The 15806-nt window shown below is 42.5% G+C and overlaps 1 protein-coding gene across 1 annotated transcript in view; it reads right to left on the minus strand.

The window, feature by feature from the left end:
• The window catches only part of SMYD2 (SET and MYND domain containing 2), a gene marked incomplete at its 5' end in the record, with an annotated part of 45494 nt that extends 30318 nt beyond the window's left edge, over positions 1-15176 (minus strand). The window contains 2 exons of the mRNA XM_079107289.1: positions 14257-15019; positions 15107-15176. Of these exons, the coding sequence (XP_078963415.1) occupies positions 14257-15019; positions 15107-15176 (833 nt within the window). The remainder of the gene's footprint in view (positions 1-14256; positions 15020-15106) is intronic.
• Positions 15177-15806: the final 630 nt, after the last annotated feature.

Raw genomic sequence — 15806 nt, forward strand, 5'->3', positions numbered from 1 at the left:
CACTGACATGACTTCAGATGGCACATTAGACTAACCTTCAAGATATCACTAAATGAGTTTTAATGTTGAATCAAAGAATATCTACATTTAACCAAAAGTTTACTGAAATAGTCTTCCTAGTATATAGCTATAGAAAACTAGATTTTTATCACATACTTTAATCAAAACAATATAACAACACAGACTGAATTCAGAAGCAAATCTGAGAATCCAATTGTCTTCTATAAACCCAGACATTACAGAGATGTGCAGAAATGTAAAACGCTACTACTATTCTCATTAATTATTTTATTTTGAAAAAATATTTCTCATAAAATAATTCTATGGTAATAGTAATTCATTTTTAAGTGAATACTCAATAATTTTTGTTTTAATTAAAATATGATAAATATTGATAGACATAATCTATATGAATAAAAGCTCTTTGGGACTCTCAATTTTTAAAAGCACAGAGGTGCCCTGAGACCAAAAAGTTTGAAGACTGCAGATCTTCAAAGAAGTTATTATGATCCCTATTTTTGAAATGAAGATGATGAGGACCATAAAGATGAATAACTAATCTAACTTGGTCAGCAAGTAGGGATCAGAAATGAATTCACACATTTTGTTCATCATGTAAAAATAGTCTTCTATGAGGATGACTGTCTAGGAGAATAGCCTACATGACAGAAATAATCCAGGTGCCTGGATAAACTAATAGAAAATTTTTAAAAACACAGGAGAGACATTCTTTTCTCTGTTTTGCATCATGTCTCAGTTCCAAAGGTATTCGATTAATGTTACTTCACTTCAGAAAGTGATGGGGTGGGATAGGTTGGAGGGAATACAGAATAGGTTTTCAAAATGAGATTTGGGGATGGAGCACCCCCACGAGGACAGTGTCTCAACTAAAGGTGACAGAGGAATCGATTTCACTTGAAACAGACTGGAGGAAAACAAGGACTGGTGCATTTGCTGAGCAGAGAAAGGTGCCTCCCTCTTACCTACCATGGGAAACTGACGTGTTCCTCAGACAAGAACTGGGAGAGTCCAACTTGGATGTGTCCTCCAGAAACCTGGTGATACAACTCTGGGCTTTGGCAAAACACTGAAAGAGCTTTGCTTGGTTCTAGGGCCGATTTTACTACATTCATGCTCACTGTGCCTACTTCCTGCTTCTGTTACTTTTCTTAATACAGAGTCTACTTTCAGAGCAGAGAAACAGAAAAGTCAAGTTTTTGAAAATAATTGTTTAGATTTTGACAGACCTTTATTTTTATTCATTTATTTATATGTGGTGGTGCGAATCGAACCCAGTGCCTCACACATGCTAGGTAAGCACTCCACCACAACCCAGTCCCCAAAAGTCAAGTTTCGGGTCAAGTCAAGTTTTGATAGCTACTGTTACTGATAATGAATAAGAATCTACTTTGATCTATTTTGGTATGGGCACTCTAGATGTGGTGCGGTGGGGACTGGGAAGGGATCTCTGTTTGAATTATCCAGACAGGTGCCTCAGTTCTTTCCATAGCTCAGGAGATACTCTTCAAAAGTCTCATGGCTGAAACTCAAACCAAAATTTGCTGAGTTGGGATCTGCACTGTGAGGGTGTATGTGCGCGAGAGAAAAAGAGAAAGAGTGAGGCTGAGCATTTGACTTGCTGACTGAGAAATTCTAGCCAGAGAGAAACTTCACCTGGGCTATCCATTTTCACAGTAGGAATATACAAGTCATTTGCAATAAACTGGGTGCCTACAGAAGACACAGATGAGAAACTTATAGTTTCAATGAAACCTGATCTGAACTGTCCAGGAGGTTTGGGAAAAGGCCAGGCCAAACAAAAAAAAATAAAATTTCCCTAAAAACAAACAACTGAAACACCCTAAAAGGGTTGGAACTAAAAGAAAAGCAGAGTGGATCACTGAGGACCTCTCACTGAGGTTCTATCTCTGGCTGCTGGAGAAGGCCCATCGCTTCTGTGGCTGGTCTGTAGGGCCCAGGTGCTGGCTTCTTAAGCTCCCGGGAGATTTGGAAGTGCTCCCAGAATGCGACCGACCGAGCCAGTGACAAAGCATTTGAGGGCACTCTTGTGCACCGCACGCTGTGTCTTGTTGAAGCACTCTGCAAAGCAGACTGTCCTCAGTAAGACTCTTCTTAAGAACAAAAGGCTGGGTGCCTTAGGTTGTTCGACTTGGTGTGTGTATAGGTAAGAATAAAGTGGCCACCACTGTGTCTTCTAACCATGACAGAAGTATTTTAAGAGCCAGATGCAAGTTTCAAAAATGAAAGCCTCCATTTCCTTTCCCCTTCTTCCCACTCCTCCTTCACAATTTAGGATGGACCGATGACTTACTCTTCTCACTTCCCTATCTCTAATCCTTTTCCCTTCTGGTGCTTAAGGTGCTATGTGATTATGGGCACGTTAATAAGCCTTTTGAACCTCAGTTTCTCCCATGGTAAAATAAAAGTATAGTTTGTACCTTGTAGTTTTGCTGTGGAGATCAAATGAGAAAATAGCGGCAGAGTGTTTAATACACTGCTGGGACCACCGTAAATATTCAATAAATGTTGAGTACTACTGCACCCTTAATTAGCCTTCTTCGTGCTTTTGTTTTTTTAAAGTAATGTCAATTCCTAAAATACCTTCAGTACAATCTCACTCAGACTCAGGGCTAGAGGATTTGTTTCTGAAGCCTTTGTTTTATGGGCAAATGCCTACCCTGCTGCGAACAGAAGGGCTCTTTGAACTTAAGAAATGGTTTTATCCATAAAGGGGGAAAAGAAATGTTACAGAAAAATGCAAGTATTTGATTATTAGTGACTGGAACAGAACTTAGAAGACACGCTCCTGTCATTTTCTACTGGAGGAGACACACACAGTGATTAATTTCCTTGCTTTAAAAAATCGGAAGCCATGAAGATCAACAAGTTAGAAATGTAATTAACAACTCCTGCTAGTTAATGCGTTGCCACAGGTGCTGTTGGTCTAGATAAAAAGAATTTGCTTCTATAAGCTCCCTACTTTCTGCTACTGAATGCTTAGTGGGTTTCACCATGAAAGAAAATGATACTGGCATACAGGGGGCTTGCAATAACAATTACTTTTAACTAGCGGTGACAGAAGACGTGACAAGTACGCTCTGCCGAACACAGGCAGCCCTAGCCAAATGAAAAAGAGAAAAGGAAAAAAGCCCAGCAGCGCAATATAACTTCACCATAGGTTGAAATAAGACAATCAGAAAAAAGTTAGCCTCCCACCCAGCGAGGGTGGTCACACTAGCAAGGCATGCAGTCTTGTTGCAGAGAAATAAAAATTGGAGGAACTGTGGCAAAACCCTATTATAACCCTGGTCAGGGGACAAGGATAATACTCAGGCTACAGGTTTTTGTGTAACAGTGAAAGATGCTCCAGACATCACTTTAATCCACTATGTACAGTGAAATGGGACCCATGTGCAGCGGGGGGTTTCTTCCCAGAGCTGTGCTGAGCCTCCGCCTCGGCGCTGAGCTTTGTTCTGAGGCTTGTTAAAATTTAGAGCCCGCGTCCTCTAGAGGAGGCAGGAAATATTTAGGACAGTAAGGTAGCAACTAATAGGTTTGGCCAACTATTGGAATTAAAGGTGGGCCTGGTGGTCAGGGCAATGACTGGCCTTGTCATAAAATGATGACATTGATTTAGAATTTGTTTTAATGCAGCTCTGGCCAAGAGGAAATTTACCTTTGTCTAAGAAAGACAATAATTCGCAAAGCTTATGGAAGGAGGAGAGAAATATTCAGCCCATAAAACACTGAACATTAAATTACTCTTTTCAGTCACTGGATGACAAACCTCGTCTCATAGACCCTGTACGATCTCAGAAAGAGTTAAGGCTTGCTTGAAGAACGAACACATAAACTCTCAAATTCTCATGTTTGCTTCTGAAAGTACTCTGTCTTATTAACTTTTGTGCAAGATTCGTATGACATTTCTTTGTTACTTTTATCTTTACTTCTCTAATACCTACTGATGGACAGGTCGAAAGAGACAACTAATGCTCGTTTTTAACATAAGGCTCTGATAATAAATAACATCTACCATTTCTTCCAACAGTACCATAAATCACAAATGTTATGGATTTGGTTTGAGTACCAAATTATTAGATTCCCTTATGACTGCTGTTGCTCTGACTTGCACAATATTTATGTGATTGAATATCAAGAAAAATGGCAAAACCAAAGTAAGATAAATTTAACTATTTTAAAATTTAAAATAACTCAATGAAATTTCTTTCTTCAACAGTTCACAAAGTAGAAATAGACTGACATAAAAATACCTTTATAATCTTATGCTAAATATAAGTTCCAGGACATGGTTAGGTTCTCTACAAGCAAAAATATTAACTACTTACCCCCAGAAAGACCTGTTTTGAATCTTATTCACAGGAAAATAGTGGTTTCAGGAAGTTTTGTAAGAGATGTGATTTGAACCAGGTCTTTCTTGAGTATGGACAGACTCAAGTAAGGCCTTACCTGAGAAGGAAGCTGAGAAGGAGGAGGATAATGCAGAGAAAAGCATTCTAAGTCACAAATGGACAACAAGAAGGATGAAGAGTGGCATGCTAGCTTTCTTAGCATAGTAGGGCAGTGGAAAGACCACCCATATTGAGTTTATAGTCTAAGTAAAAAAAAGGTAGCCATGGGTAATGCTGGATGGGGTGGGAAGGAGACTCAGAAGGAAGGACTTGAGTGTCTGTGTTTTGTCTTGAGGCAAACAGAACTCAATGAAGGGTGTTTAGAGTATTTACAAGGCTGCATTTCCAAGAATGAACAGGGGTATATATTTAGAAAGGTGGTGAAGCCGGCCCAAAGTTGACAAATTGCAGAAATGAGACTATTCTTTTCACAAATATACACTGGGACAACAGAGTGCCCAGCCTCTTGTTAAGCGCTGAAGTTAGCAAGATGAGTAAACAGTCACTGTTGAACTCAAGGCGAAGTGTGATGAAGCAAGTGTGTAGGAGATGCTGTGGGAGCAAAGACCAAGGGGGCTAATCTAGCCTGCAGAAATCAGGACACACTGTTCAGAAACTGAGGAATCAGGCAAAAATGGACACAGAAAGAATCGGCATGCGTGTGTGCATTACTCTAAGCAATTCAGCAGGCGCTGGAGAAGTGAAACCCACCTGGCAGAACAAGCTGGACTCAGACCAGGCTCCTGAGGTGCCCTGACCCTACTATGGAGCTCTGTCAGAGCGATCCTCTGAAGATTCAAAGAAAAACAAGGAGTAGGTGGGTTTCTTCCCAGTGGTGCAATCAATTACATGTTAGTCAAAATAAGTAGATTGCTTGTAAATCCTTACTTTCCGTGTTCATCAGAATGTTTTTTACTGTTGAAAAAAATCACTAAAGATTTTCTTTAAAAAATGATATTTAGAAATGTTTACTGAAGTGTATAGATAGGCTATATTTCATTACCTTCCAAAATATGTCTATGTAGAGCTACTGCTTTTTTTTTTTTTTTTTTTTTTGGTACTCAATGCTTAGCCACTGAGCTATATCTCCAGCCCTTTTCACTTTGACACAGAGTCTTGCTAAATTGCTAAGTCTGGCCTTGACCTTGAAATCCTCCAGTTTCGGCCTCCTGAGTTGCTGGGATATGTGCCCAGGTGGCTTTTTTAACAAGGTGCAGGAATGTTACAATTTCATTAAACTTGAGTATTATCTGACCAAAGTTCTTTTACTTTGTATAAGTCATGAGCCAGGGTGTTGTGGATAAGCATTCTGGTTAATTTCTGACAAATGTATTATCAACTTTCAACTCATTAATGTACTCAACCCCTGAATCTCACTGCTTTCTACACAACATTTGCCAAAGCATCACAAAGTTCAAGGCACTGGGGTAAAATAAAGATGAACAGAATCTACTAGAATATAAGGGATTTTTGTTTCTTTTTTCCTCATATGATTGTTTTCTAGGGATACAGAACACTGTATGTGCTCCATAAAGGTTTTTAAGTAATTTTAAAAATAGAATCCCTACCTTCAGGGAGTTTAGCAATGGCTCTTAATTAAATTCCTATTACTTCTGAGGTTGTTTAAGAACATGAGCTTCTTACTGTGAACATCAATTGTCAACATACTGCACATTTGTCAGGTAAGATATTTTTCAGGTGGTTAATGGGCAAATGTTTCTTTATACAAACTTTCCCACATTGAGAAGTATCACCAAAATCTGAGCCAGCACCCAGATCCCTGAAGTCTTTCTCGGTGCTCAAAGATTGAAGAAAGTCCTTCCTGTCCAAAAATATCTAATTTTGTCACAAATTTTAATGTAACTCCTGTGAAGTACCAAGATATTATAAAAAAAAAAAAAAAAAAAAAAAAAAGGAAGAAAGAAAGAAAGAAAAAACCCTTGAGATTTTTATTTGGCTTGGATGGAAACCTACATCTTGTTGGACAGCCATATTTCTTTTCATGATTCTCCTCCAGGACAGGCAGGCCCACGTCTGCAAGTCCCAGTGTGAAATTCAACTCTCCAGCAGGCTGTTCTTTCCTCTCCTCTCCTTCATGGTAACTCCCATTCCCTGGGCACTAACAGGCCTCATGCATCAGAGCGCCCTGGCTGGTACACAACACTGTCTTAATTATTATGGTAAGCATTCATTTTGGTCTCAATGGACTATATACCTGACAAAAATAAACATTTATGAATTCTCAGATCCACTCTTTTCTTTAAGAGCTAACCCAAACCATTTTAATGGTTGCATGCAACATTTCTACTTAGTCATCTGAAACCTTCCACTTCACTACAAAAGTCACCAGATTTTATGTTAATAAATTGGCACGAGGAGTTCCTCACTATTTTAAATTTTTTTGATTGAAGATTCTCAGGGACACAGCTGGATCCTCAGCGAATGCATGCCCTAAAAAGATAAGTTGTTTCCTGAACCTTCCAGACTTTTTTGTATTATTTTCCTGCTAAATTGCATATTCCTGTCCTTCAGAGCAGTCTTGAAGAGATCTGATTTCCTTCTGTTCTATTGTGTCCCTGTGAACGCCTTTGCAATTGAAAAGGAGGCCACGGAGGGTGGCAGGAACGGAGTCAGCAGAAGTTACACAAAGTGAGGTATGTGGCTTTGTGACTGGATAGAGCGCTAATGAGGCCAAGGTCACCGGTTCAACCCTGAAAAGGCAGGTACTTCAGTCAATTCCTGCCGGAGAACTGCACCCCTAAACTACTGCAGATTTTCTAGAAATCCAAAGATGTGAGGGCTGGGGATGTGGGTGGGAAGGGCACCAGGGATGTACAGAGGCTGAGAATGCAAGTCCCTGAGAGGGGAAGACCTCAGCACGCCGGGCTCTCAGCAGTCCCCGAGCAGGCCACCCGCCTGGGGGAAGCTGCTGAGCAGCTAGGCTCACTAGAGGAAGGATGAGTTCTGAACACAGTTAAGTACAATCAGGGTGCTTGTTCTAGGTCCATCTAGTTCCTGGTGATGAGCAGGAAATAAATAAACATATTCAAAGATAGGGAGCCAAACCCACAGGGGGCTGTCTGTGACAGGTGCAGGAAATGGAATTTTAAAAAAATCAGACTGGCCTTGCACATACCTGGTGAAAGCAAGTCTGAAACTAGGGAGTGTGATGGCCTCAACTCCACATCTGAGGTCCGAAAAGAAGGTGTGGGAAAGAGGGAGAATGAGTTTAGTTACTCATGACTCCAGGAATATAAAGGATGCTTATAATTATCTACTGCCTCCTTGGAAGGCAGAAATAAATTTGTCTAAATTTGTGGCTATTTATTTTTATATGTTACCAGAAAAAAGAAAAGGGAGATTAACCTAAGGGAAAGAGGTAAGTCCAAAATACTGAAACAAACTAGAAACTTTCTTTTCAATTCTCTATTTCAAAATCTAGAAACAGGCATCTTTGTTGTTGCAATTTCTCATCAATTCTGAGTTCTCATGAAGACCAGATTCCTTCCAAGCTACAGGAAAAGCCTAGATATTTCCAAACAAATTAAAGACTGACTTCTTTAGCTTTTTGGAGGGAAGAGGGGAAGGTACTGGGGATCAAATCCAGGCCTCGCACATGCGAGGCAAGCACTCTACCACTGAGCTATATCCCCAGACCTTTTTATTTTAAGACAGGGTCTAAGTTGATGAGGTTGTCCTTAAACTTGAAGTCCTCTTGCCTCAACCATCAACCCTCAGAGAAACTGGGATTAAAGGTTGTGCCACGGCTGGCTCTCTCAGTCAGAAGCACCAGACTTTCTTTTTTTCTTTCCTTTTTTTTTTTTTTTTTTTAAGAATGTTTAAAGAATGTCTGATAGGGAGTATTCCCATCCTACAAGAATACCATCTGGGCCTTGTGGCATAACTGCACCACAAATTCCATTTCCAAACCTCACCTATGTAATGTAGCCACTGAGAGAGGCTCTGAAGAATGGATTTGTTTAAGAAAAAAGGTTATCTGCAGGTGATGCCCTGCCACACAGCATAGAAACAAACCCTTTACATGCAGGTATAAAGACTGAAATGATGAACTGTGGTTTACTTCCAGCATAATATTTTAAAATACTCCAAGCCAGCGAAAGGACCAAAATCTCATGTTCTTTTTATATATTATTATGTAATAGTTGATACATTCGAAAGAATATATGTGGCTCTTAATTCCAACTCCAAAGCATTGTAATAAAACCATCTCTGAACCTGTATCAGCCTAAGATATAAATATGAGACAGCTGAATCAATAGATTTTTTAAAAACTTCTTGAAATAGTGTATTAGTTTGTTGAATAACCTGTTGAGGGAGGAGGGAAACAAAAGAAAAGAGGCTATAAAAATTGCATTCGCTCAAGGAGATATCGGAGATGAATTAAAGCCCCATCTCCAATAAGCCACACACAGTGTGATTAAGTCCCACATAAAACCACACAGTGGGTCAGGCCAAAAGGGGCACAAGAAGGGAAACCTCACTGGGGACAAAAGATTTGACTCTGTCCCTGAAGGTCACAGAGCCTGGCCCTTACTAGGCACTCAATAAAAATATGACAAAAACAAAAAACCAATTATGTGAAATTCAGGGCAATCACTGAGCTTCTTCAGTACTCAGCTTCTTTCTATGCAAAATGGGATAAAGCCCTGTCTACAACACTCATCCTTGGAAGGATCAAAATATGAACATATCTGGAAACGCTTTACGAGCTGCAAAGAGCAATGTGATTTAAAGGAATGTCATTTTATGTGGGATCTTCATATTTTTTTGATGGAAAGGATTTTGTGCAATTGCTTTCAGGAGGGAAAGGTGTTAGATGGTGGTTTTTAACTCTCCAGGGTTTGAATTTCACTTCAGGATATCCTGCTGCTAGTCTGTCTCTTTCATCTGAAATCGCTTCCAAATGTGCAGCTTGGTCACTGAGTCCCTATAAACTGTAAGAGAAATTATATTCCCTGCATATGAAAAATATGTGTGTTATGGCTGCTGGCACATTTGAAGTCTTAAAGGATCCTTGACATAGCTAAAAGAATCATGATGAAAGAGGAAAATGGAATCACAGTATCTTTGCTATGTGGAAAATTCTGTTTCATTTCTCTTCATAAATATTTGTTTAATCTCATGTTAAAACAGTATTAAAAGTGTCTAAGAACTTTGGAGTTGGAAGAAGGTCTTTTTCAAGGAGGCTTTACCTATGTAGATGAGTTGTAGCATTTCCATTAGGATTTGGAAAACAGTGAAATATGATCCCAAATACCCATTATTATTTCTGGAGGACTCAAAATGGAGAAATGCTAGTTTCAACTTACAGGTCAGGTACTATGCTGTTGGAGACTTCAACCAGCAACAATTTCCCAAATACCCTTCCATTATCCTCCATTGCAACCCTACTGCATAAATGCCCCTGAAATCATAATTTTTACCACTGATTCAATTAAATCAAGAGCATTTAGTCAGAACAGCTCATCATACAAGAACAAGCAGGTGAGCAGGCTGACTGGCAGTTGTGCGGAGAACCTGACTTCTACTCTCATTCAGGCTAGCTTGGTAGGGTAGGTGTTAGAATGCACATTTTACAGATAAAGGCACCTTGGAGTTCAGAGAGGTTGAGTAAAATAACCTGCCTAAAGACAACCACCAGGAAGGGATGAAACTAGAATTCAGATCTAGTTAATCTGGCAACAAGTCCCTGCTTTGCTATCTCCATCTAAATAAATAAAAAACTTGAAATAGTGAAAATAAAAACACATTATGTTATGGTTTTGATATGAAGTGACCCCCAATGATTCATATGATGAAGGCTTGTCACCAAGTTCAAAGATGGGGATTTGGGGAAGTGACTGGATCATTAGGGCTCCAACCTCATCAGTGGATTAATCACTGATAGCTGGATGGACTAGTGGGAGGCAAAGGCTGTGGGAGGGGGACCTGGTTGAAGGGAACAGGTCCTTGGGCACATGCCTCCCACCCATCACCCACCCTGGGGCTTCCTGGCTGCATAAGCTGAACAGATTGTCTCTGCCATGCCCTTTAGTCATGATGCTTGGCCTCACCTCAGGTAAAAGTAATAAAATAAGCCAGCTATGGTCTGAAACCTCTGCAACTGTGAGCCAAATAAATATTTCCTTAAGTTGTTTTTCTCAGGTATTTGTCAGAGGGATGCAAAGCTGACTAACACACACATTTCCTTACCTAATATTCAGGTAGTTGACTTTTATATTCTTTAATGTGACTATTTGGAAGAAATCTGTTGTCTATATGTTTTAATCTTATTATCCATTTTATAGACATACATCTAAAAAGAAGGAAGGAATCCTATTATTTATTGCATGTGTCCAATATTCCATTCAGAAAACATGATGATTTGAGAACATTTGAAGTTATTTCTCCCCTTGGACGATTTTCAGAGAATGTTCTCTGAGTAACTGGAACCACAGCAACCCTGGGGATAATGTCTCCTTCCAATGTACAGCTACAGGTGGCCTAGACCAAGGCTACTTCAGAAAACTTCAAGAAAACACCATCAAGATTTCATGACCCTTAATAATGACTAAGTCAACTAACTTTTACTTTGCTGGTCTGATAAAACTACAGAATAGATAAGATGAAGGTTGCTAAAGGATAAAACTGGGGGACATTAAAACAGTCTTTACGACTGCTTATAACAGGACACCTTAATCATAGTGTTTTGCTCACCCAAGTATTTTAGTTTTTAAAACAATCACTCTAAATGAGCCAGACAAAACAGAAATTCACTACAAATGGGTTTTAACACCTCTATTCCAAGGAGGCCAAGGAGGCCACGGAGGCCTTCCAAGTTTTCCACCACACTCAGAACAAGCAACAAAGAAAAACAAAATTCACGATCCTAAGTGACACAAACACGAAGAGAATAAAGATCAAGAGGCAGATGTGCCCATCTGAGGAGCCACAGGCAGCATGAATACTCAAATGGAGAACTGGGTTAGAACCGATTTCTTCCTTTCTGAGGTAAATAACATCAAGTGTTAATCTCAGTCTGAAATATAATGTAACGATGGAACTTTTAAAACCTGTTACAAAAGAGTTAACCAATCCAAAATCTGGAGGGTGCATTTGTACATGGGGTGCATCCTGTGCATGTGTACCTACACAGGCACATTTCTAATACAATGCATCAGGGGGACAGCTCTCTGACAGGGGCAGCTCCCAGGGGAAGATATTTGTATTTTTAGAAGCTGCCTTATAGCATCTGAGGCAAGATACACATCTTTCCAAGTGTCATCCACCAAAGTGAGAAAATGTGATACTAATTTAAATCTCCTGGAAACAGGTTTTTGAATTGTCCTGGTAATAAAAAAAAAAAATCCTATTCAGCATAGAGTTAAGAAAATTCCAATTATTTTTCATTTTATAGAATATATTCATTCATGAAGAAATCATTTTTCACTTTTGAAATAAGTTAATTATGATACAATCAAATGACATGGAAAAATATCAGATGGCTCATTTATCTCAAGCAATATTATTTACATTAACTTCTGGCATAAAATAGATAAGGGGTAGTTTTCTTTTGGGTGTGTGAGACAAGAAGATGTAGTGGGTTTGACCTATATGCGTGTTTGTAGATTTCTGCTCCCACTCCCTTGAGGTCCTATGGAAGCCTACGTGCTCCCTAATACCTCGGGACTAGTTTGTCCTCAGTCATATACAAATAGTTGACAAAGAAACTGGTTCTAAATTGAATGATCTAACCACTAATTTTAAACTAACTGGATTTAACAGTAAGTATAACATATGCACAAAGGTATTTCTAAATGCATGGGTCTCCTAAGTATGATTTCTTGTGTATTACTTAACTTGATTTCAAATGACTTTGAGGAGAGAGAGAAAAATGAACTATACATGTTGGCGGAAGTTCACCTAAGCCAAACAGAAAGGGGTGGGAGTGCAGTAGCAGCACCCCATTCCATGTGGCAGCCCTAGAGAGGGGCTTAAGGCAATGGTTAGAGACACTAACAAATGTCAATCATAAAAATGTAAAAAATGGGCACCAAACTTTGTCATATGTGGTAGATAACTGAGGCAAGATGGTGATTAGTGAAGTTGCATCTGACAGTACATTAATAGTCTAAGGATGGGATGTGTGTGTAGTAGATACAATTAGGACACTCAGCCAAAGAGAAACATCTCTCAGTTCCTCTTCTCCCTTTAAATTCAGAGATTTGATCTTTAATACATTGGAGGAGAAGACTAGCAACCATCATAGGTGTGCCTACTAAGCACCTGCCATGCAGAGCCTTATCTCACCCCATGGCTTCCAGGAATCGCCAGGATTCCTAGCAGAGGCTCCTTCTGTGCTGGGTCACCTGCTTTGCTCCTGCCACTGCAGACACCCACACTGCTGCAGACTCCGAGCCACAGCAAGGCTCAGAAGATCAAGGGACCAGTCGCAGCAGCCTTTTTAACTTTGGGAAAACCCAATGCTCACTTCACTCAAACGTCGCAAAGTGGTGCCATGACCCTTTAGCTCTTGGCTCACCAATTCAAAGAGCCACATCACATACAGCCCTTCAGCTGCCCACGGCATGATTCTGTGTCTAGTTCCTTTCCAGGTCCCCCCAAGCGGAAGACAGTTCTGGCAGGGAGTCCAGGCAAGATTACTATAATATTCAGCCTTTGTCCCTTCTTTTGCTATGTCTTATTGTAGAATGAGGCACACAGGTCTCAGAGATTGTGCTTCAGCATATGCTGGACTTGAGACCTGTGCTCAAAAGGTACCTGCAAGACTTCAGGTCTACTTAATCTAGCTCAGAAATCTCCATTTCAAAGATGAAGAAACTGAGGTTCAAAGAGAAGTAAAGCAGGGTCACTTCCTCAGACAGCAGTAGAAGACCTGATACAAACCTGACTCCGAGGTCATGCCTCCGCCTCAGTAAATGTAGGGACCACCTAAGTAGAAGGGAAACGGGCAACACTGAAGCCAAGGTTCCATCCCCTAATTAATGGTGTAAGTGTATATACGCAACGCTCTTTGTGGTTGTCATCTGCAAAATGAAGGGTGACAGGATCGGACTGGTGTTTCCGATGCTCCATTCAGCTCTGAAACTGTTCATAAGTCTTAGTTTAATTATATGTAGTTAATATTGTGTATATGTCATACGTAGAAATATGGAAATCTATATACAGTAACGTTACAATTACCTACTCTTTCCACCACACATTTTGCCTCATCTCCCCAGCGACCATGTTTTCCTAAACGCAAACAAGGGTGAAATGTCTCATCCTCGCAGCCCCTGAGAATCAAGGATGTCCCCTAGGCGTCTCTCCTAATACTCAGTGCAGAGCAAGAAGGAAGAGGGGTCAGCACTTTACATATCAACTCATTAAATTCCTTGAAGGAAACGGCCCACCCAAGGCAGGGTTGGACTGTAGGGGTCAGAAGACACCTCAGGAAGCACAAGTTAAAGGTGACAGACTGTGGCTGTCCGAATCTGGAGTCCCCCGCTGCCAGGGCACCCAGTGGGCTGGGCATGCCATGCTCAGAACAAGCTTGGCTCCAAGCCCACGTTTGAGGGGCAGGAACCTACACGCCCAGTTTGTATATTTTACGCGAGCACTTGAAAACCTGCAAGGGAAACTTGGCTCCAGTCCCCGAGCGCACGTGGCCCTGGCTGGCGTGGGGCTGAAAGGAGCGGGTCGCTCCCGGCCCGCCCCACCCCGCGGCCGCCGCCCTGGCCGCCGCGCTAGGAACCCCCGCACGCCCCGCGCACTTCCTCCCGCCCGCGGTCCGCGCCGCCCGCTCCCGCCCGCCGCCGCCGCCTACCTGGCGAAGCAGTACTCGCAGTGGTTGCCCCGCTCGTTGACCGTGAGCACGTAGGCGTAGGCCGGGCAGGAGAGAGCAAGTCCCCCACCTGGAAGGGCTGCAGGGCCCGCAGCCCCCGGCCCTTGCCGGGGCTGCAGAAGCGCTCCAGGCCGCCGTGGCCTCGGCCCTCTGGTGGCCGCGGGCGGGCGGGCGCGCGCGGAGGGGGCGCCGGCGCCGCTGTGCCCGGGCTGCGGCTCCCCGTGAGCTGTTATTGGAGACGCGTCACCCTGAGCCTGCGGGGGGCGGGGTGGGAAGCCGCCCGAGACGCGGCGGCCGCCCGCCCCGAAGGGACGGCGGCCCGCCCCGGGCCTCGCGCGCCCCGGGGGAGGGGCAGCCCCGGCGCCCGCCCGCCCCGCGCCGACCCCCGGTCCCGCCCGCACGCGCCCCGCCGCTTCCGGTGCGGCCCACCGCCGCTGCCCGCGCCAGGGCGGGAGGGGTGTGCACCCGGGCGGCGACCCCCAGCAGCGGAGGGCGGCGGGGTGGGGTGGGCCAGGGCGGGTGTCCCGGGGCCCCCGCCGCGCCGTCCGCCGGGCCCAACGGATGCCACGCGCCTGGCAGCTGGAAGGGGGCCAAGACCTCTCCACACTCTTCTTCCGTCTTTGTTTAAGACCCTGCAGGGACCGCTCCCGGAGCACCAAAGAAACGGGCAAAGGGGAAACAGTGGAAAAGTTTGGTATGCCCAGGTGCAAGGTCGCTTTCCCAAGGTTTTTAACCTGTGCGAGGCCTTAAAGGGAGCTGGGTGCCCTCTGCTCCTCTAGTGGAAGTTAATTGAATGGACGGAAGAGGAAGTGTGCTGGTCAGCCGTACTCACGCAGTGCTGCAGAGGAAGCAGGCGATAACCTTGCCTTCAAGGACTTGGACTCTTGTGGGGCCAGTAGCATGGTGCCAGAATACTGCGCTAAACCTTGCTGTGGTTTTGGTGGACCTGACCTCCCACCAGCTGTGATCTTAGAAAAGTCTTTTAGGTTATGAGTCACGTAAAGCTGGTGAACAGTGCCTGGCATTTAAGCCCTATTCCCAGGCGTGCTGTTGTTATTCATATGGGAAAGAATATGGTGTTCCACATTGTCCTAAAGACTGAAATTGATGTGCATGAGTTTTTTTTTTGTTTTGTTTTGTTTTTTTTAACGAAGAAATGGTGTAGAGAGGACACTACAAACTATGATCTTAAACTCCTTGAAGTTCGTAATTAATCTAGCAATGGGAAAGATGAATATTGTTTGGAGTATTTCATATGATCAGTGGAATTTTGGACACCTCATTAAAATTCCTTTATTAATGACAAAGGCCTGTAGCCCTCCTTCGTGAAGTGAAGGGGCTCTATGGATATGATTTAGTTTATGCATTTTAAAAAGCATTGATGAACTTAGGGGCCAGTCACTGGAAAAGAAGAAAGGACCGAAATAGCCCTGGATCCTAGCATCTGATATACTGAAAGCCAATAATAATTACCATTAGTTATTGAGCATTAGGGGCCAGGCATTAAACACATTTCAGTTAATCCTTATAAC

The sequence above is a fragment of the Sciurus vulgaris genome (assembly GCF_902686455.1).
Source record: "Sciurus vulgaris genome assembly, chromosome: 12".
NCBI classification, from domain to species: domain Eukaryota; kingdom Metazoa; phylum Chordata; class Mammalia; order Rodentia; family Sciuridae; genus Sciurus; species Sciurus vulgaris.